Here is a 21,038-nt window from a genome sequence, read left to right as displayed (position 1 = left end):
ACAGAGGCGCTTGCCGAGCGTGTCGGGTGGTGCGCGGGGGTCTGGAGGGAGGTGACGTTGGGGCCGGGGCCTCGGACAAGAGGCTGGCCGTGCCGAATTGCGGGGTAGGAGGGCTTCGGGCAGAAAGAGCAGCGAGTGTGAGGACCCTGAGGGAGGACCCGAGTCGGTGTTCCTGGGCAGAGGAGTGTCATAAGGGTGTGACGAGGACCAGGGTGCAGTGTGGGCGGGGCCGCGCGGAGTAAGAGGCTCGGATTTTGTTGTCAGTGTGATTGAAAACCGCTGGGTCCGCGTGAGCCATTCGCAGGTGACTCATGGACTTTAAAAAATTTTAAATTATCCCTTTAATTGCAAACATAACCCTTTACTGGAATGATGGCTTTCAGTTACAGTGTACCTTGAATAGCAAGAAAAGAAAAGAAAAAGCGTCTGACATTACTCACATTCAAAAGTAGCTCTTTTTTGGGCCAGTTCCCTTAAGCAGCAGTATACCTTCTTAAGTGAGAATATCTTTAGTTGGCTTTTCCCTATTAATTTTGACAAGCAATTGAAAGGAAAATTACACTAATAGTAATAACTACCATTTATTGAGGGCCTAGGACAGACCCTGTGCCTTGTTGCATTCAGTACTGGCAAAGATTTTGTGTCTTTTTTCTCATCTTGCTAATGAGGAAACTGGCTGATTGTGGTTTAGAAGTCTGCCCAGGATCTCCTGCTGAGGGTAGAGGCGTCGGGACTGGGAGCCGGGATTCCTGCCCCCGGGGCCACCCTTTACCTGGCGCTGCTGTACAGTGACACGGGGTTTCTCAGGGCTTTCACTTTGTGTGTCTCTGGTCACTTTTGGTTACTGGTGTGGCCTCAACTAGGTATTATCTTCTTAAGGGAAGCCTGTTTTATCTTTGGCCATACTCTGTTGTTTCTAATTGCCCATAGGAACAACTTAAGGTGGGGGGATGGAGCTGTTGATGTGTCTATACCGAATTCGTGTAATCTGCTGTATGGGGGAAGCTGGGAGTCGCACAGGTGCCTGACGGTGGTTCTCAGCATGAAGTCCCTTGATGTCAGACAGGGGTGAGCCCAGAGGTGTGAACTCTCTGTGAAGTTCACAGTCGTGGCTTTGTCCGGTCTCTTCCCTCCAGGAAACACAGTGGAATGCAGGTGGTCAGAATGGTACTATGATAAGACTGACCTCTTTATTTATTATTATTTTTTTAAATCACAAAATGCAGTGCTACTAATAACAGCTTCCTGGTGATGTGCTTCTGCTGTCTGACCCTCCTCCTCGTTTGTTTTTGTCAGCAGTCTGAGGTAATGAGGCCCTGAACAACTGAGTTATACTAAGTAAAATTCATGTGAGACTGAGGATAGACAGGGAATGCCGGCTTAGTACCCACAGAAGTGCCACTCTGCCAGAGGCCGCTTTGGGCAGTCAGTGAATTCTGTGTCTTGTCTGGCTTCGGGAGGAGCTGCATGTGAACAGGAGCCACTTTCATGACCAGTCACAGTCACGGGTTCTCTATTCTGGAGAGCTGTACCGTGCATCTCTGGAGGGGGTAGGACTACTTGGGAATTAGAAGGTTTCTTGTTTAGCAACAAATCCAAAAGGAATTGAGTGAATGTAGTCTGTGATGGCATTGGGCTCAGATGGGCTGATGCATTTGTCTCCGTGTTTGATGTGCCTTCATCAGTGGGCCTCAGACGGCTCGGCCTTTGTTCCTCTTTCTGGACAGCGTCAGCGTCAGACATTGTCACCATGTGCCACTCCTCTGTGGTGGCACATTCTCCTCTGTGGCTCCTTGGCTGCCCCTCTGCCCCCACTTCTCTGGTTGGCATGTCTGTCTTTAGTAGATAAGTCCACCCCTGCTGGCTGTCCTGCTCCTCCTTCTCATACCAGTGACATTGCTTATCTGGGCTGTGGCCATTACAAGCTGCTCTCTCAGTTTTTAATTCTCAGGGGCTTTCTTTGCCTCCACTGAATCTGTAGCTCCCAAGTATTTTTAGTAGAAATAGAATTTTTCTGTATTTGAAAAGGCAGTGATGATGCTCAAGGATGCAAATACTGTATCATTTTGTTTGGGAACACTATCTTGGTCACTAAGAAGTGAAAGCCAAGGAATTAAGTCAGTAGCCTGCGTCGAGCACTGCTCTGATTGGGGGATGTTGGAAGTGGTAGGGGCAGTCTTGGGGTAGTGGTTTCTGCTTCCAAGGATCATACAACGTGATGGAGGAGATGGACAGACACACATTGCAGTGTGGTGTGCATGCAGAGGGTAATGTGATGGCAGAAGGCGGTGGGCCAAGTGCTTTACCTGAGGCCCAGGAGAGACTTCAGAGCAGCACCTAATGGTAGATGTGGAAGGATCCATGGGAATTTGCCTGCTGGTCAAGGGGAGAAGGGCGTCCACAGCAGAGGGACCAGCTTCTGCCTGAAAATTATTCGTCTATCATTGTTACCCTTCCGGGCATCGTGGACAATACAGTGGTGATTTAGACATCTTCACCCCTGCTCCCCACAAGGCAGAAATAAAGACATTTCAAAGCAAAATGCAAATGTTTTCTTTTGTCGAGGAACTTGTTAGGATGACCAGCACGTACAGTAGGCTGTGTGCAGTGACAGTTTGATTCCGCATTCCGCCATGTTTGTTCCTACACATCTATCTGTTGTCATGTGTCCTTGAAGTAGCAAGCCGGTGATGGAGGGGCAGCCTGGCCATTCTTTGGCTGAAGTGCCTCACCTTGCTTTATGGGCTGCTTTTTTACAGCCTTCTCTTCTGGCCTGGCAGGCTTACCCCAGCTGCTTCTTAGGGAGTGGGGTGTCTGGGATTGTAGTAGAGGGGCAGGCTTGCTAGGAGTTTTGGTGGTTTTCCATGGAGCTGGGGCCTGTGGGATGTGCAAGGAGGTGTGGAGCCTCCAAGGGCCCGTTTGTCTACCCCTGCACCTGGAAAGTCTCTCCAGGGATGAAGGAGGTTACTGGTTGTTGCAGAGATGAAACAAGATTGAGAACTTGCACACAGGATCACGTTTTGGCCAGCCTCAGTAACTCCCTCCATTTCTCTGACTCAGATGTCCTTTCAGTCTTCAAATACTTCTATGAAGCAGGCACCATGAGCCAGACTGGCACCCAGTGCTTTTTTTTTTTTTTGAGAAAGATTAGCCCTGAGCTAACTGCTGCCAATCCTCCTCTTTTTGCTGAGGAAGACTGGCCCTGAGCTAATATCTGTGCCCATCTTCCTCTACTTTGTATGTGGGATGCCTACCACAGCATGGTGTGCCAAGCAGTGCCCATGTCTGCACCTGGGATCCGAACTGGAGAACCCTGGGCCGCCAGAAACAGAACGTGCGCACTTAACCGCTGTGCCACTGCGCCAGCCCCGCACCCAGTGCTTTTTGGTTAGCTACGCTGGATAGTAATTATCCACGTTTTCACATATTTCAATCAACAGTCTTTTGTAGTACAAACCTTTACTGCTAGTTTTACACTTCTTAGTAGACCTAACCTTTTTATATTCTTCACAGTACTTTTGTTAACACATAGTGTGTTTGGCCTGTAGGGTGCCAGACGGCAGAGAAGAACATGTGGATTGTTAGAGTTGTGAGCTAAACATTCCTGGGTTTGCACAGAAGGACACTCCCGTCACTTGTCACTGGCTGCATAGGTAGACCAGGTTATGCCAGCCACCAGTGGGTGCCTGTTGACGGTGAAAGGGTGAGAGAGGATTATCAGAGTAAATGCTTCTGGAAAAACAAGTGCACCTATGTCCTACTGCTGTTGAGTCAGTGTCAGCCCCTCCTTGTGAGGGCCACTGCTTAGGGTCTTACATGAAATGTCTGTGGGTTTTGTAAGCTGGAGAGGAAAGTCATGTACATTTTTGTCCTGAAACATGTGAAACACAGAACAGTATGTAGGATAATATGAAACTTATTTTAAGTAAAGTAAATGCCAGCATTTCTGCAGAATGAATGATGGCTTGCACCTTATCTGTTGATGAGGAAGCAAATTGATAACATCCTCAGTACACTTTAGAAGGGATAACTAACTGCCAAACTTTGGGCAAAGCTTTCCTCCCTTAAACTTAGAACCCAGGATGATCTAAAACATAGTTAATCCTGCTAGAAATGAAAGATGGGACCAGTCACCTCTGTGAGATGTTTTCTCTGCCCCTGGTCCAAAGTGGCTGCCTTTCCGTGCATCCTCGTCCCCGTGCTTCCCCCATACAGTGCACAGTCACCATGTCTCACACAGTGCTGCTTTTGTTTTGCCCCTCTAGATCCAAGCTGTGGCCTTGGGCACCGTCACACCAGGTCTCCTGGGAGGGGAGCTTGCCCTGTGAGCACTTGGGCCTGCGTGTCCAGTACAGACTCTGCTGGCCACATGTGCTGTTTACACTCAAATTAGTTAAGTAAAAACTCAGTTCCTCAGTCTCCCAAGCCCCACCCCTGGGTCAGTGGCCACCTGTGATGGTTACGGAGCCAATTATGGAGCTTCTGTGCCTGCAGCTTGGTCTTTAGCCGGCACTGATACAGACACGAGTGCCTTCAGGAATGGGCCCAGGTGTGGCTGATCAGCTTTTTATACTCAGAACCTAGGATCTTGTAGGTGATTAGGATTATTTGTTGAATCAGTAAATATGTATTTGTTTACTATATGATGCAATTTAGGAATCAAATGTTAATCTTGGGATTGTTACTTTCAGTCTGACAAATGAAGATTGATAAAACCTTTCTCTTTCCCCTCCTGTCAGGTATCATGATTTTACTTGGTTTGATTTCAAGCCACTTTTGAGACTTTAAATCTTCTCCTGAGAATGGAAAACCTAGTGCAGTCCTCCCCAGAAGCTCTTGGCTGTTGCTAATGGCAGAAACCAAGCTTGCTAGCAGTTCACTTGCAGCCCCTAAGTGTCAGCGCAGCCTGTGTCGTCCTGACCATGGATGGTGCGTCTGCTGTGCAGGATGGCCTCTTGGAGGATGGATCCAGCACTGGTGCCTCAGCTCATGCTGAGGCCCTCCCAAAGTCCCCGGGCTTGCTGGCGCCGCCTGACCAACATGATGAAGCACAGCGTAAGTTGCCAGTTACTCTGTGTGCTGCTGACATTTTGCCTTTAAACAGGAGGACATGGGCCAGCTTGCATTTTGGAGGAAGACTGTGGTGTTTAAGATCATAATGAACTTTTCGTTCATTCAAAGTGTGTTTTTAGTACACAGACAAGTGTTTTTAGTACACAGACAAGTGTTTTTCCTAGCTGATGCCAACTTTAAATCAAGCATCATGTGTGTTCAGTAGAAGAGGAGCTGTCCCACTCTCTGCTCCAGCAGGATGGAGCAGCAGTGTTTGCTCTTAAGCCTTCTATGGGTCTTCACTGATACGTTATTGTTCCCTGCCTAACAGTCTACCTTTTGGGTTGATTGGTTGCCAGAATTTTATTAACTGGGATCCGGAAATGGTCCAGTTGTGATTTAAGGGTTATCGGATTACATTTGCACATTAGTTGATGGGTTATTTGTGCATCAGAAGTAGAGGGTGAATCGTTCACTCAGTTCTCATACCTCTTCCTTGTTAGGAGGGTCAGTGCAGTGTCTGCTTGAAAATCGAAGCATATGTACGAACTGATTTACTAGCAGAAATTACATTCTAATTCTTGGAAAACGATGTTCAGGCATCTAAAACGGTTTTGCTGATTTCTGTCCTTAAATGCCAGGTGAGCCCAGTAAGAGTCCCAGACCAAGGATTCTACAGTGGGACAGACAGGGAGCCAGTGCTTAGACCTGCCACTATGCCCTCCAGCGAGATCCTTAGTTTATCTCAGCCTCACTCTCTTCATGTCTAAAATGGAAGATTAATGGCACCTGCATCTTAGGGTAGTTGTGAGGCTAAAAGAAATGGCACACGTAAAAGGCACGCACTCAGGAACCGTCCAGGAAGTGGTAGTGGCCGTTTTTGTTATTGTCCTGACATCATTGTCATCATTGTTATTTGTTTATCCATAATTAGGTATATGTTTGGAAACAATTCTTCTTCTTACTTTTAGGTTTTTTTAAAGTGCAATATGATGCTCGAAAATGTACTTTTTTATGTAAATGGAAAGGTGTAGAGACTCTCCCCAGATGTATAAACCCATCAGAAAGTGGTATTGACCTGATTAATTTGTATCTGAACTGCAGCATCCCCCCTCAACCAGCAGGGGAGCTGAAGGGGTCGTTTGTGTAAGTGCAGACACTTGTGTCAGGGCTGTGGTTGGGTCTCCTCGCTCTGCTTAGTGTCTGTGGCGCCCTGTTTGTATTCTGGTTTTCTTTCCAGGGAAGTGTGAGAGAGGGTAGCTGTATTAGTTGGGACTCACATATCAAGTGATGGAAACACATTTTGAATTTGCTTGGGCAAAAGGGGAATTTCCTGGGTGCATACCAGGTACATCATGGGATCCCAGTGATGCTGATTCCTGTGAGAGACTGGGCACTGCTGCTCTTGGGAAACCCCCGCACGCCTCCTCCCTCCCTCCACATCTGTCTTGTTTCTTCGACTGCGGACTGACTGGCCCAGCAGGGTGAGGGAGCAGGGAAAAGACTAAAAATTATTTAATTGTAAGAAGTCTTTCTTCCTTCTTTCTTTTTGATAAGGAAATAGGTTTTAGTTATTGTATAAACAAGTCTGTGTATAGTAATGTCAGTGGGTGAAACTGAGCTTGATGCATGAGTGCATAGTCATCATTGGTTAAACTTGGGTTTTATCTAATAAGTGTTCATCGAGCGGAAGCACAGACTCGGGGTTCTGTACTCAACTTTGCCATAGTTGTTCTGATCAGCAAATCTGCAAATCTAACCTCTTTGCCTTATATTTCTCATTTTGGAGGATAAACATATGCTTTGAAATCACTTTGGAATCATCCCTTCATAAATGTGAGTCTGTGACTGTGATTAGCACTGGCTGCTGTTACCAATGCGTGTTAGGAACGTTGTCCACTATGTATTAAGCATTTGTTTTCTTTTGATATTTTTAAAAAGACTTTGATAAGATTTCTCATTGATCTTATTTAAATGAAAAGGAAATATTACTAGTTAAATTCTACGACCATAGTGTGGGAGTGCAGGTATTCCACAGATAAGGATGACTTGTCCCACGTCACCTGCCCACAGGAGAAGAACCAGGACCTGCTCTCCTCTCAGAGTGAACAGATTTATAGGATGGGGAGATGGTTCATGCTCACGATTCTCTTTTGTCCTATTTTAGTTGTGTTTCTGAAAAACAACATGATCTAGTTGTTAAAACTGTGATGGCCCAGCATGCCCTCTTTTCCAGGTGCCATTGTCGAGGTCAGCAGAGCTTCAGATGAAGGAGAGAGCCTGGATGTACCTAGCAAGGGGGACGTCTGTCAGAACGGGCCACCGCGACAGTTCCCAGACCCTCTGTCATCTCCCGGTCCCACCACAAGCCCATTGGGTCCTGATGCCTCTCCAGGTGTGGCTGGTTTCCATGACAACCTAAGGAAGTCTCAGGGGACTAGTGCTGAGGGCAATGTTAGAAAAGAAGCCTTGCAGTCTCTCAGACTCAGTCTTCCTATGCAAGAAACGCAACTGTGTAAGCATCTGTTCCCTCCGGGCTTTTCCTTGCTCTCTCCCAACCCTCCTCCTGTGTCCCTTGTCACTCACCACCCTTCAGAGGTACATGCCCTGACTGGCTCGCTGCTTGTCTCCCTGCCATTCAGTGTTTTATCACGGTGGTGGGTTGTGCATTTAACAAACAGCTCCATTTTAGAGAGAAAATATACTTCTTCATGGTCCGATATTGACAGTGGTGCTCAAGGTCCAGATTTAAAGGGCCTGTATGTGCATGTCTCTTGTCACCCTGGATGGTGAGCAGGCAGTCAGTGGGAAGTTAGTCTCGACAGTTAAACTTTGAAGGCTTTCTCTTATGAATTATATTGATGTTTATTTTGTGCTGCTCCCTGGGGACTCAGGGGTGAACAAGTTGCAGACTGGCAGCTTGTGAGCCCTGGAACCCTCTAGGCCTTTCTCTAACACTTGTGTTTTCATACAGAGACATACATGATTTTACATAAGGGGATCACCTCACCCATGCTGTTTTTATCCCTCCATCCCCCTTCGGTACCTCCTCCCCACCCATCCGGGTCAGCCGCATTCTCACATGATTCTTTACAGGCCTCTCTAAACAGCTAGGTTTTTGGTCATTGTTTTTTAAAATGGGATTATATTGATCATATTATTACATGTTTTTCTCACTGATGCAGCTCCAAATTCCTTCTTTGAAGGCTGGTCAGGAGCCCCAAGCGTGGCTGGCCAAGTCTCTGCAGCCATTGCGTTGGCCACGATGCTGGTGCTGCAGTGAGCACCTCACTGAGTGTTAGTGAGCACCTGTCTGCAGCACCAGAGCCTTATCTCTGTGGGCTTCATTCCAGATGCCGAACTTTTGGTCAGAAGCAATGGGCATGTTTATTTCCATCACGTGTGGCCAGATTGCCCCCCTAACAACCCGTGAGAGGACACTGTCTCCCACCCCTACAGCACAGACATCCTTCCTTTTCTGTTTTTACCATTCTGGTGGGTGTGGGAGGTGCTTCCTTGTTACTTTAATTTGCTGCCTACCCTCCCCTGGTTACCAGAGTGTTTGAGCCTCTCGTGATCTCAGGATCATGAGATGCTCATTTGGCTGTTCTTTTCTGTGAATTGTCTGTTCATATGTTTGGCCCATGTTTCTTTTGGACTATTTAACTTTTTTTTCACAGGCATTATTTTGTTAGAGCTGCAGTGCATTTTAAACATTTCTGTAAACTAACTGTCAACATTTAAGTCAAGAGACGTCATATAAGAGTCTGGATTCCTGATCTGAGGGATTCGTGAGCTTAGCCCCAGGTGCCCACACGGCAGCAGCCTCAGCTGCCAGCGGCCGTCCTGGTGGGTGTTTTCCCATCACCTGGCCCTGCCCATCCTGACGGGTGTTCACCCATCACCCAGCCCTGGGGCTGTGTCTCTGGTGTTGACTTTGCTGATTTGGGTTCCCTGCCTGAGGCCATAGGCCACTGGGTTTCTGCTGTCTGGGTTTCTTAGCCTTGTGAAAAGAACTAGAGGCCTTTTCCATGATAGACACAAATTAGTGAAGACATTGATGAATTCCCGGTGAAATTCTTGGCAGCTGTTTGGGTTTTAGGGATTATTTAAAACAACAGCTGCTTATTTCCTCAGAAACCACATCTGAAGATGGTGCCATCTATAAAGTGGTTAAATTATGACATTTGTCTCTTCTCATCAGCGTATTAGCTGACCCACCTCAGCCCTCAGCAGGGTTCCGTACACACATTTGCTGTAGGTGAAAGGACCCTTTCACTCACTGTTCAGCCCTTTTATTACCCAAAATAGAAGATTTGCGTTTTAGATATTTCAAAATCTGTTATAAGCCAAAAATTTTCCTTTCCCCTCCTGTTCTTGAGTGAGGCCTCTGGACTGGAATCGCCTCTATCAGGAAACGGGTAACAGCCCCAGGCCCTGGGGGGATGACTGCTCAGCCTTTACTCTGTGATCCTGAGGGGGTAACTGTGAGCAGCTTTTTCCTTAATAAATAATGTCTGAGTACTCTTGTGATTTTGCACACCTTACTATAACATGACTCTTTATTGCAGGAGTTCAAATATAATTTGTGGATCAAATTATGTCCCTCATTGCAACTGCATAAAGAAAGCCTGTTTGGTATCGTCTGACTGTATGATAGGCATGTTCTTGTTCCCCATCACTGGGTGTAATTCCATCAAGACTGCCCTTCACGTGTTCCTCTGTAACATCAGAGAGCAGAGTAGAGCTTGGCGAGCGCCAAGGACCCTGAGCCTCAGAGCGGTCAACACTGGCACTGACTTAAAATTCAGTTCTTTTGTTACTAAAAGGCACAAGTTGCCCTTGTCCTGTTTTACCAGCTGGATGCCCTAGGGAGCGATGCACTTGTGGCTGAGCACAGACCCTGTGCTTGGCCAGTGTGTCTTCTACCAGATGGGTCCTGTCTGTAGCCAGTGTCTGAGGCTCAAAGTTTTCTTTCCATCTGGAAATAGTCTTTTCAAACTAGACAGCCGTGTGTTGTTTAGAAGCTGAATCATATTAGTAATTATACAGAAAACAGCAAAGCTGCTATTCTGATTGGTCCTCTGTGCCCAGAGCTTTATGTGTTTCTAAATGGCCATTTCCCCATTGCAGGCTCAACAGAGTCTTCACTGCCCCTCGAGAAGGAGGAGCAGGTCCGACTTCAGGCTCGGAAACGACTGGAAGAACAGCTCAAACAGTACAGGGTGAAGCGCCAGCAGGAAAGAGTGAGTCTCCCTCTCTGCACAAGCTAATGGAAAACTTCATGTGTGAAAACAATAATTAGTCAGATGTGATTCTAGGATCTGCTGTTTAATGCTCTGCTTCTCTGGAAAGATCATTTCTCTTGTGTAGTTCCCACCCTTTGGGAGATTCCAGCAGGGCTCTGGTTCCTGCCCCTTCTGGTCCTTCCCTTGGAACAAGCATGTTTTCTCCTAAATCTGCCGTTGGAAAAGCGGAGACAACAAGTACTTGGGTATTGTTGCTCCCTGTACTTGAGCAGCCAGTCCTAGGTTTCACTTGTTACTGTGTGAGTGATACAGTTTCCACTGAAATTTGCCACATCCGTATGATAGGCTAACGTCAGTTTTACTCAGGTGTAAAGCTTTTTAGGATGCTAGTGAAAGCAGTCTCTTTAATCCCATCGAGTGACTCTAAATAAGGAGGGGTATCAATATTCATTTCACACTTCCTCCAGCTTTTCTGTGGATTTGAAAAATTTCAAGTTAAAAGAATTTAAAATTAAAATAACGTTTAAAAATGCTTTCAGTGAATGATTTAGTAGTGATGAGTCCCTGTCAGGGTTGGCCGTTTGTTTTTCCAAGAGGGAACCATGGCTTTGTGGATGTCTCTGCTTCGAAGCTGGTGTAAACAGACTGGAGGAGCCAGCACAGGCTCTGAACCGACAGAGGCTCCTGCCTGGTCACGGGCATCCAGGGACCTGCTTAGTGGCCCACGACAAGTTATAATGATAGTAATTATTATTTGCCAGGCACTGTGTTAAATTCCCCATGGACTTTATATAATACAAATGTTAACAACAATCACGTGAAACAAGTGACATTTTGGAAGAGGAGACTGAGGCTCGGATGGGTAAGGATCTTGCTGGAGGTCAGTCAGTGGTAAAGTGGCAGAGGGATATGCGGACTAGACAGCGTCTGTGTGCCAGGGCCTGTCCACGCTCTGCCTCTCAGAGGCCTGCATGGCGAGTCCCAGGCTTTGCCTGGGTGGTCCAACGTTAGGCAGTCAGTGTGTCAAGAGTTCAATGTAAAATTACAAATGTGAAATCATTTCCTCATCTTAAAAAATTATATATATGTATAAATATAAAAAACTGGTAGTTTAAATGGAAGGATCCTTTCTTAGTCCTTGGTGAGATAACCTCTCTCAAACTGACGGAAATGCCATGTTCATCACAAACTGGTCTGACTGACTTTACAGTCCCCTCACCCTCAGCCGTCCCCACTGAGGGAGGCAGGCAGCAAGGTGCCAGGTAAGTGAGCCATCACCTGTGCCCTCCCCTAGAGACCTTCAGGGCAGGGCCACTGAGGCAGAGTGCAGCTGGGAGGTGCCGCCCTGCTCCCCACGACCTAGTGAGGAATGTTCTTCACTGAAGCTCAGAGCTGAAGTGACCACCAGAGTCAGAGGTGCCACCAGCTGAGCTGGGGTTTGAACCTGCCTATCTGAGCACAGAGCTCTGCTGCGCTTGTGAATGGAGTGCACAATGCTCGTCACCAGTCAGCACTGTCTGTCAGTTTTAGAATAACACAGGATTGCCTAGTGAGGTTTTCTGTAAGTCCAGGTTAGTTTAAGATGGGAGAATCTGTCGACAGAACTCGTTATAGTAGTAGGTCCACGTGAAATGACTTAGGATCATCTCAGCAGGTGCTGAAAAGGTATTTGATAAAAATTCAGAACTCTTGATTCAAAAAATGCAAAACGGGCTGGCCTGGTGATGTAGTGCCTAAGTTCCTGTGGTCTGCTTTGGCAACCTGGGGTTTGTGGGTTTGCTTCCCTGGCACAGACCTACACACTGCTCACCAAGCCGTGCTGTGGCAGCGTCCCACAACAAAATAAAGGAAGATTGGCAACGGATGTTAGTTCAGGGCCAATCTTCCTCACCAAAAACAAAACAAAAAAGCCACACAAAACAAGCAAAAACTGCTAAACTAGGAGTAGGAGGTTACTTCTTTAGGACTATTTCCTTAATGTGAGGAATGTTGTTCAGACCTCATATTTAAATGGCATAGATGATGTGTAAAAGTCCTCTCTTATTTATAGTCTGATAGATACTTTGAGAGCATCTTCATGTGTATACCTTCGCACACAGATGATGCTTGGTTTTATGTAGTAGGACACCCTCTCTCACTAACCGTGTCCTGAGTGCCTCTCCATGGGCACAGTGGAGACCTGCTTTCTGTGTACGTAATAGCATTTCATTAACCAACCCGTAGTGATTAATATTTAGGTGGTTTCTAATTTTTTAAATTGCAAACAATGCTTCAGTGAAGGTTTTGTGTCTTGGGATGCTTTTGTAGGTAAATCTTTTTCTTTTCTTTTTTTTTTTTTTTTTGAGAAAGATTAGCCCTGAGCTAACTACTGCCAAACCTCCTCTTTTTGCTGAGGAAGACTGGCCCTGAGCTAAGATCCATGCCCATCTTCCCCTACTTTATATGGGACACCTACCACAGCATGGCTTGCCAAGTGATGCCATGTCTGCACGCAGGATCCAAACCGGCAAACCCCGGGCCACTGAGAAGCGGAAAGTGTGAACTTAACCGCTGCACCACCCGGTCGGCCCTTGTGGGTAAATCTTTAACTGTCAAGTTATTGGGTAAAAAGTTTTATATATATGTTGTTTGATATTTATTGCCCTCTGAATAGGCTGGACCAGTTTACACTCCAGTTAGGAGCCTATAAGAATGCCAGCTTTCTCATCTTTGACAGCTTTAGAAATAACAAAAATTGAATTTTTGTCCTCAAAAGGCAAAAAAAATAGTATCTCCTAACAGTGAACGTCTTTTTCATGTAGTGGCTGGCTGTGTGTCTTTGTCAGTCTCTGTCCATTTTTCTATTGGTTATCTTTTTGCTATGTAGGAGCCACATCCAAGGAAATCATCCCTTTTTAGTATTTATTGCAAATAATTTTTTCCCGGTTTGCTACGTCTTTTGACTTCTGGTATAATTTTTTTGCTGCACATCAGTTTTAAATATTTACAGTTAAATTTTTCAATCTTTGCTGTTACTTCTTTTGGGATTTATGTCATATTTCAAAAGGATATCCCCGTTTGAAGACTATAAAAAAATTCACTAATGTTTGCTTCTTATACTAAGGAAATAAAGACATAATAATATAAGATGGTATAAAAAGTATTAAAAAGTTGGGGTTTTTTTTGCTCTTTAATCCGTTTGACATGTTTTGGATGAAAGCAAGAGGTGGGAATTAGCCTTTTTTGGATAGCTGGTCAGTTACCGTGAATTGCTTGTTCCAAAGCTCTACCGTATTGTGGTTCTTCTGGGATGTCTACAAACCACACCTATACTTGGGCTGACTTCTGGGCTGCGTTTTGTGTCATTGGCCTGTCTGCTGCCTTCCTAGCTCTCAGTGAGTCTAGTGGTAGCTTTAAAGTGATGTTAACGTTGGTGGTCCAGTCTACCCACAGCCCCACACCCTTGCTCTTCTAGCTACAGGCATACCTTACTTTATTGCATTTTTTAGAAGACCATTCACCAGCAAAAATGATTACTACTTGCTGAAGGCTCAGATGATGGTGATGGCATTTTTTAGCAATAAAGTATTATTTAAATTAAGGTATGTGCATTGTTTTCTTAGACATAATGCTATTGCATGCTTAATAGACTACAGTATAGTATGGGAAACCAAAAAATTCATGTGACTCGCTTTATTGTGATATTTGCTTTATTGTGGTGGTCTGGAACTGAACCCACAATATGTCCAAGGTATGCCTGTATTCTTGCTTATTTGTTCTTCCAGTTGCATCCTAGTATCATTTTGAGATGTTTCTCATCCTCCCCTTTGTCCCCCTGCCCTGCTGGGATTGCATTGACTTTGTAGAATAACATAAGATTGACTATTTCTCTGTGAGAGTCATGTTGAAATAGCAGCAAGGAGCACTGTCTTCCTTCGTGCCCACCCTCATTCAGGGCCAGTTGAGAATTTCTAGCTAACATGATAATAGAAGAAGAAGTAAGAGACATAAATGTTGAAAAAGAGGAGAATATTATTGTTGTTTGCAAGTGTTGGAAACACCCTGAAAAACTCTAGAGAACCAACTGAAAAAATTACTATTATAAATTTATAAAAATATTATAAAGTTATTAAAATAATTAGGGTTCCGAAAATTGTCAGTTTAAAAATGCGAATTTGAAAAATCGTGTTATCCTAACATGACCAGTTATGTAACAGGAAAAGATAATATTTATAATAACAAAATGATAAAATATCTAAGAAATTAAAATGGCAGTAAAAATGGCTTAGAATCTAGGTGAACACTACATAACTTCCTTTGGTGAGGGACATGCAAGCAGATATGAATAAATGGAGGAAAGCAGCTCATTGTCCCCTAGGTAATTATAAATTTAAGGTAGTTCTAATTCAACAGGACTTTTTTTTTTAACTTGAAGAAAATTTTCAAGTTTATCTAAAAGAATAAACATGGGAGAACAGCCAGGAAAATTTTGTAAAGGAGGTATGATGAGGAACGGCTTGCTCTGATAGATATTTGACAGTGTTATCAGGTCACAGTTGTTAAAGGCCTGTGCCTGGGCTGGTCACTGGGATGTGACGTGGAGGCAGTGAGACTGCAGAGGGTAGACGGCCTGGGTGGAGCCGGGGTGGGGAGAGATGTCGTGGAAGGGTGCTCTCTTTATCCACAGAGGGAAGATAATTGGTGCAGCCTTTCTGAATTGGCAGTTTTTGAAGGCTCCTTGTCAATTATAAACACAATTTTTGTGCTTTTGTTTTCTTCTCAGTCCAGTCAACCTGCAACTAAAATGAGACTTTTTAGCACACTTGATCCTGAACTTATGTTGAACCCAGAAACCTTACCAAGGGCCAGTGCTGTGGCTATGACAAAAGAATATTCCTTCCTGCGCACCAGTGTCCCTCGGGGGCCAAAGGTGGGCAGCTTAGGGCTCCTGGCACATCCTAAGGAGAAAAAAAGTTCAAAATCAGGCAAAATTCGGTCTCTGGCTGATTACAGAACTGAAGACTCAGATACTGGGAATTCTGGTGGAAATGTTCCGGCTGTGGACTCTGCCAGGGGTTCCCTGAAGCAGAACCGAAGCAGCGCTACATCAGTGGTGTCTGAGATCAGCCTGTGTCCTGAGGCAGACGACCGCCTGGAGAACACTTCTCTGCCAGGAGACAATGCATCTGAGGCTGATGGGAACGAGAGTGACAGTTCCTCCTACAGCAGCGTCTCCACCCGTGGGACACTCGGCCTTCTGGCGAACACTGTGGGTACACGAGAAGCCTCCTATGTGGTCAACGGCCAGGAGATTGCAGCTGGTGCCCTGGGCCATTTTCCCTCCATCACAGATGTCCTCCAGGCTGCAGCAGTTGAACACCAAGACCAGGGGCAGGAGGTCAACGGGGAGATGCGGAGCCGGACAGACAGCATCTGTAGCAGGTGGGTGATGTCTACAGACCCTGCTCTGTCGCTGGAGCTGGCGATACACTGTTTTTCTCCCTTAATTCCATCCTTAGTCTTTAGCATTTTATTTGTACACAACTCTCTTGCTTTCTAAGAAATGGAATTAGATCTAATCAGTAATTGTCTGTAATATTAAGGTATCCTGTCTTCCAGTATTTATATAGACCTGTCTCTCAATCCGTACGGATACTTAACCTGAGCTGACATTTCAGTAAGGATGTTCCAGCCCCATCGTGGCTGAAAATGCCCACTGGGTGGGGGTGTTTATTAGCATTCATAGGAGCTTTAGTTCTCTACTTTAATCTTTTTATTTAGTTTTTAGAATGTTGGGGAGAGTAGCAGGAGTGTGTGGAATTTGGAGAACATGGACAGGTTTCGGGGGATGATGATTCCTCATATTCCCACTGCCTCATCCTTTGTGCCTTTGTCCTCCAGCGTGTCCGTGGAAAGCTCTGTTGCTGAAACTCATGATGAAATGTTGCAGGTTCTTAAAGAAAAAATGAGACTTGAAGGGCAGTTGGAAGCTTTATCATTGGAGGCTAGTCAGGTAAGGGATGTTTGGTGGATGTATTAATGTGCTGTGTCTTTGAAAAGAATGTGCAATTCCTGTTCTTTGGGTACAAAGTTTTAGATGTCTTTGAGAATATCGTCATCATTGTCACCATCAGCCAAGTTTTCTGTATCCTCACATTTTTCTACTTGATTTGTCAGCCTCAGAAAGAGGTGTGTGTGTGTTTCCTGCTCTTGACTGTGCATGGCTCACTTTCTCCGTGTGTCACCAAAGGGATCTGCCTGGAATATTTCCTAGCTCTGTTGGTAGATACCTAACAATCCATAATACTTAAATTCTTTTGGTGGATTTCACCTTTTTCTCGCATGGTAAAATTGTCGTCTTTGCCCCTTTAATACTTTTTGCTGTGGGTTCTGCTTTTTCTGATGGGAATTTTGCTTTATCTGGTTAGTATATGCCTGAAAGATAATTTTCAAGCCCTGTATTTTCAGCTTTATGTCAACACAGTTGGTCAGTTCGGTTGAATTGGACTGTGTACATTTGGCATGGAGAGCCGGAGACGTGCACACAGTCACAGAGAGGTGTGATGTTGCAGCAGGAGAGGGTTTCTTTCAGGAGCGCACACTCAGATTGGGGCGGGGGCGGTGGGGGTGGTGGCAGGAAACTACTCGCACCGAGAATAGCTCACTCAGCTAAATGCATTTCTCATATTTGTTGTGGCTTTTTTGTTCGATGTGGTCCTGGGACACAGACCCACCACTTTGTGTACATAAAACTGTTGATTGAAGAGGTGATTGCAGGGGCCAGCCTGGTGGTGCAGTGGTTAAGTGTGCACCTTCTGCTTCAGCGGCCCGGGGTTCGCCAGTTCAGATCCCGGATGTGGACATGGCACCACTTGGCAAGCCATGCTGTGGCAGCCGTCCCACATATAAAGTAGAGGAAGATGGGCACGGATGTTAGCTCAGCAAAAAGAGGAGGATTGGCAGATGTTAGCTCAGGGCCGATCTTCAAAAAAAAAAAGAAGAAGAGGTGATTGCAGAGGTTTCAAGGTTAATTTTGGTTGTACCTGATTATCACTTTCCATCCCACTTTAGAAGGTCACCTCATCCAGTGTGTTTTCATTTCATGTGCACTTTCACCCCATAAGAATCCTAGAACCTTAGCTTTTACCTGACTTTACCTCCTTATCCTCGGGGGATGCTGATCTGCTCTTCACTTGTGTACAAACCAAGATCTTGGTGGGCTGTTATGGGTATGATACTTTCTGGCATCTCTGTATAAGATACTAATTACACTTATTGTGAAATTTCATTGCATTTGCTCAGTTAACTCTGTTTCTTGGGCATTTGTTCTTCTATTTGTTGAATTTGTTGTTTGTCCTCATGATTTTGGTTTTCTCCTAATGTGTGTAGATGTGCCTCTGTCTGCTCATCTTTGTATTTTGGAATTTCCTTGCATACCCCTGACAGACTGACTGTAGGATGGGTGTGAAAAGCTGACTGGTGGACAGGCACGTGCCCTTTGCTCCTCTTTTTGTGGACGTTCTCTGCTGCCCTGGGGCTTCTTGAGGCCCCACCTTTCCTCTCACGGCTGCTTTATCCTGCAGGCAGTGGTCCCTGTGGTCCTGCCACCCAGCCCTGGACGGTGCCTCTGGCTGCTCTGTGCCCAGCAGCCCTGGAGGAGCCTCAGAGTCCCTCCGGGGTAGCAGCAGCCTCTCTCTGCAGAGATGTTCTGCCACTTCTGTTTCCTAGATCTGTCTCGGACTGCTCTCCATCTTTGAGGGGTCCCTTACCACTCTTGCATGTGCATACTTGTGTGCTTTTTTGTTTTTTTAACAACTATGCTTTCCAACATCCTCGTGGGTGAATGGGTGCCTGCACAGCTCTCCACAATTGTTGCCCTGCTCAGGTGTTGGCTTGCGGAAAACAGATTCTAGTTCCCCCTCCTGCCTCTTGGGCCCGTTTGGCGAATCTGCCTTCTTTTGGGATAACCATTGTGTAAGAGTGACTGAGTAGTCTGGAAAATGTGGTGCTTTTCTGTAAAGTTCACCTTCGGACACCTTTCTTTGTCTCCTGGTTTGTTTTGGCAGCCCTCTTAATACACAGGATGGAAGTGACTTATTTTTCTGAAAGTCAGTGTGGCTGTTTGGGGATCTTTTCAGGCACTTAAAGAAAAGGCAGAGCTGCAGGCGCAGCTGGCTGCCCTGAACACAAAGCTCCAGGCGCAGGTGGAGCACAGCCACAGCAGCCAGCAGAAGCAGGACTCGCTCAGTTCGGAGGTGGACACCTTGAAGCAGTCCTGCTGGGACCTAGAGCGAGCAATGACCGACTTGCAGAACATGCTGGAAGCCAAGAATGCCAGCCTGGCGTCCTCCAATAGCGATCTGCAGGTGGCAGAGGAGCAGTACCAAAGACTCATGGCCAAAGTAGAAGAGATGCAGAGAAGCATCCTCAGTAAGGACAACACAGGTGAGTGGCTCCTGGTGGTCTGTGTTTCTGTGCCTTAGTCCTGTGGAAGTGCCCAGGGAGTTGGGTCCCTGTGGTGGAGTTCCTCTTACCTGCTCTGGGGACTGACTTTTGTCATATTGATGTGCTGGGGGTTGTAGGGTTGTGTTCCTTCTTATTTATATGTGAGGTGTCTACTTTTCCTGAAGTAGGTGTTGTCTTTGGTTGAGCTCATGGACTCCTGTACATTTTTGCATGCACATCAAGGGGAGCAGCTTAGGTCTTAGAAATGGACTTGCGGGGATGGCCCCATGGCCAAGTGGTTAAGTTCACGCACTCCACCTTGGCGGCCCAGGGTTTCGCTGGTTCGGATCCTGGGCGCGGACATGGCACCTCATCAGGCTATGCTGAGGTGGCGTCCCACATGCCACAACTAGAAGGACCCATAACTAAAATATTCAAGTATGTACTGGGGGGACTTGGGGTGAGAAAGCAGAAAAAAAAAAAAGAGAAATGGACTTGGGACCTTAATAGTCAGTAGTTCATTCCCATTCATCCTGCCTTCAAAGTCCAGTGTTGTTCAGGGGGCTACAGCTGCCTGCTTATTCCACTGAATTTCACGTTTTATTTAAAATATTTAAAAGCAACTTTTAGGTTGTTGATTAGGAAACCTTTATTTTTCCTACCCTGAGTTCAGCTTTTTGGTCTAGCTGGATCCCTGTGGGAATCACCTATGGAATGATGGACAAATGGAATAATGGAGTCAAGGAGACCTTGGTGGCAGGCCATGTATGGAAAACCTGTGTGGTCCTCTCCTCATGTGCTGTCTCCTCATCCTGGGGGTGTGTGCTCTATCCTCCGAGTTCATGCTCCATGCCCAGCCAGGTGCCAGAAAGACTAGTCTGCCTGCTCACATTTCGGGTCGGCTGCCAGGAGGAGGAAAGACAAGGAAGCAGGGATGGGGAGACTGAAGATCAGAGCCCGAGGGATGATCAGTTGGCCCAGATCTCAGATCCTCCAGTGCAGGCTGGACAGATAAGGTTCTTCTGGCAGAGCTCTGGGCCCTCTGAGTGACGACAGTGGCTAGTGGGGCTGCTGTGAAGGATCACATCTGCCAGGGTGGTGTCTTGGCCGGAGGCTTGTGAGACTGGGTTTCAGATCTGATGACATAAAAGAAAAAGTGACAAACTGCTGTCACAGAGGTTTTATCCTGATATTAGAAAAAAGAAAGTGCCAGCTGAGAAACAAAATAGATGGTTTTTACTCTTTGAAAATTTTATGATGCCCAGTCTCTTAAGAAAATTATAAAACCCAAAAAGTTGTGAACACCAAGGTAATTTTGTAACTCTGGTTGCAAGGCCTGACCTGACCAGAGCTCATCTGACCTACACTCACACAAAGCCTCAGGCTGATTTCACAGCGCAGTGCAAACCTCCACATGCTGAGCTGAAGATATCTCTGCCCTGTGTTGGATTAGGGGTGCTGAGTGGTAGAATTGGGGTACAGGCAGTGGATTTGGGGTATGAAGTGATGGCTTCTATTGCCTTTCTAAAATCTCACCACTCTGAACTCTGAAACACATCTGGCCCCAAGAATTTCAGATAAGGGGTTGAGGATCCTCTTAAAGTACCATGTTTGTTGTTTTTCTTTTCTTTCTTTTTTGAAACTCTCTTTAAAATGGTAAATGTTTTCTTCAATATTGGGTATAATTTTAATTTTAAAATATTTGACTAGTTTTGTTTGTACTATGATTTGGGTTGTCTGTGACTTTCTGTCTCCTCCTTTCTCCCACTCTGCTCTCATCAATGTGAAGAGTTGACCATATCAGCAAGTGAGTGGGTTTTAGTGTGGAATTAGCAACACAATACCATTCCTCAGTTTATTGATGGCTCACAGACGTCATCGGGCTGTTCAGGGACTAGAGCCACAGCACCCGTAGTGATTTTGCAAACACACAGTCGATCCTCAGTATTTGCAGATCCCCTAATTCACTTACTCGCTTTAATTTTTTTTTTGAGGAAGATTAGCCCTGAGCTAACTGCTGCCAATCCTCCTCTTTTTTGCTGAGAAAGACTGGCCCTGAGCTAACATCCGTGCCCATCTTCCTCCAGTTTATACATGGGATGCCCACCACAGCGTGGCTTGCCAAGTGGTGCCATGTCCACACCCGGGATCCGAACCAGCAAACCCTGGGCCGCCAAAGCGTAACGTGCGCACTTAACCACTGCGCCACCAGGCTGGCCCCTACTCACTTAAATTTATCTGTAACCCCAAAGTCAGTGCTCACACCACTTTCACGGTCATTGCAGACAGGTGCAGGCTGGTAAAGATGGGAGT

General features: G+C 45.9%; 1 protein-coding gene across 7 annotated transcripts in view; it reads left to right on the top strand.

The window, feature by feature from the left end:
- The window catches only part of GOLGA3 (golgin A3), a 46,724-nt gene that overhangs the window by 807 nt on the left and 24,879 nt on the right, over positions 1 to 21,038 (top strand). For 2 of the 7 annotated variants that reach the window (XR_011542511.1, XM_070629416.1), the window contains exons 2-7: positions 4,740 to 5,055; positions 7,289 to 7,567; positions 10,186 to 10,298; positions 15,064 to 15,722; positions 16,182 to 16,293; positions 18,419 to 18,725. Coding sequence is in view for 6 of the 7 variants with exons in the window: in XM_070629416.1 (XP_070485517.1) it covers positions 4,923 to 5,055; positions 7,289 to 7,567; positions 10,186 to 10,298; positions 15,064 to 15,722; positions 16,182 to 16,293; positions 18,419 to 18,725 (1,603 nt within the window). In the remaining variant the exon portion in view is untranslated. Of the gene's footprint in view, positions 1 to 4,265; positions 4,393 to 4,739; positions 5,056 to 7,288; positions 7,568 to 10,185; positions 10,299 to 15,063; positions 15,723 to 16,181; positions 16,294 to 18,418; positions 18,726 to 21,038 lie in introns of all 7 variants that reach the window. The other 5 variants (XM_070629417.1, XM_070629419.1, XM_070629418.1 and 2 more) reach the window with 5 other exon arrangements.

The sequence above is a fragment of the Equus przewalskii genome, chromosome 7 (genome assembly GCF_037783145.1).
Source record: "Equus przewalskii isolate Varuska chromosome 7, EquPr2, whole genome shotgun sequence".
Lineage (NCBI taxonomy): Eukaryota > Metazoa > Chordata > Mammalia > Perissodactyla > Equidae > Equus > Equus przewalskii.
The sequence above is the reverse complement of the archived record's forward strand: the minus strand, read 5'-3'. Positions and strand labels throughout refer to the sequence as shown.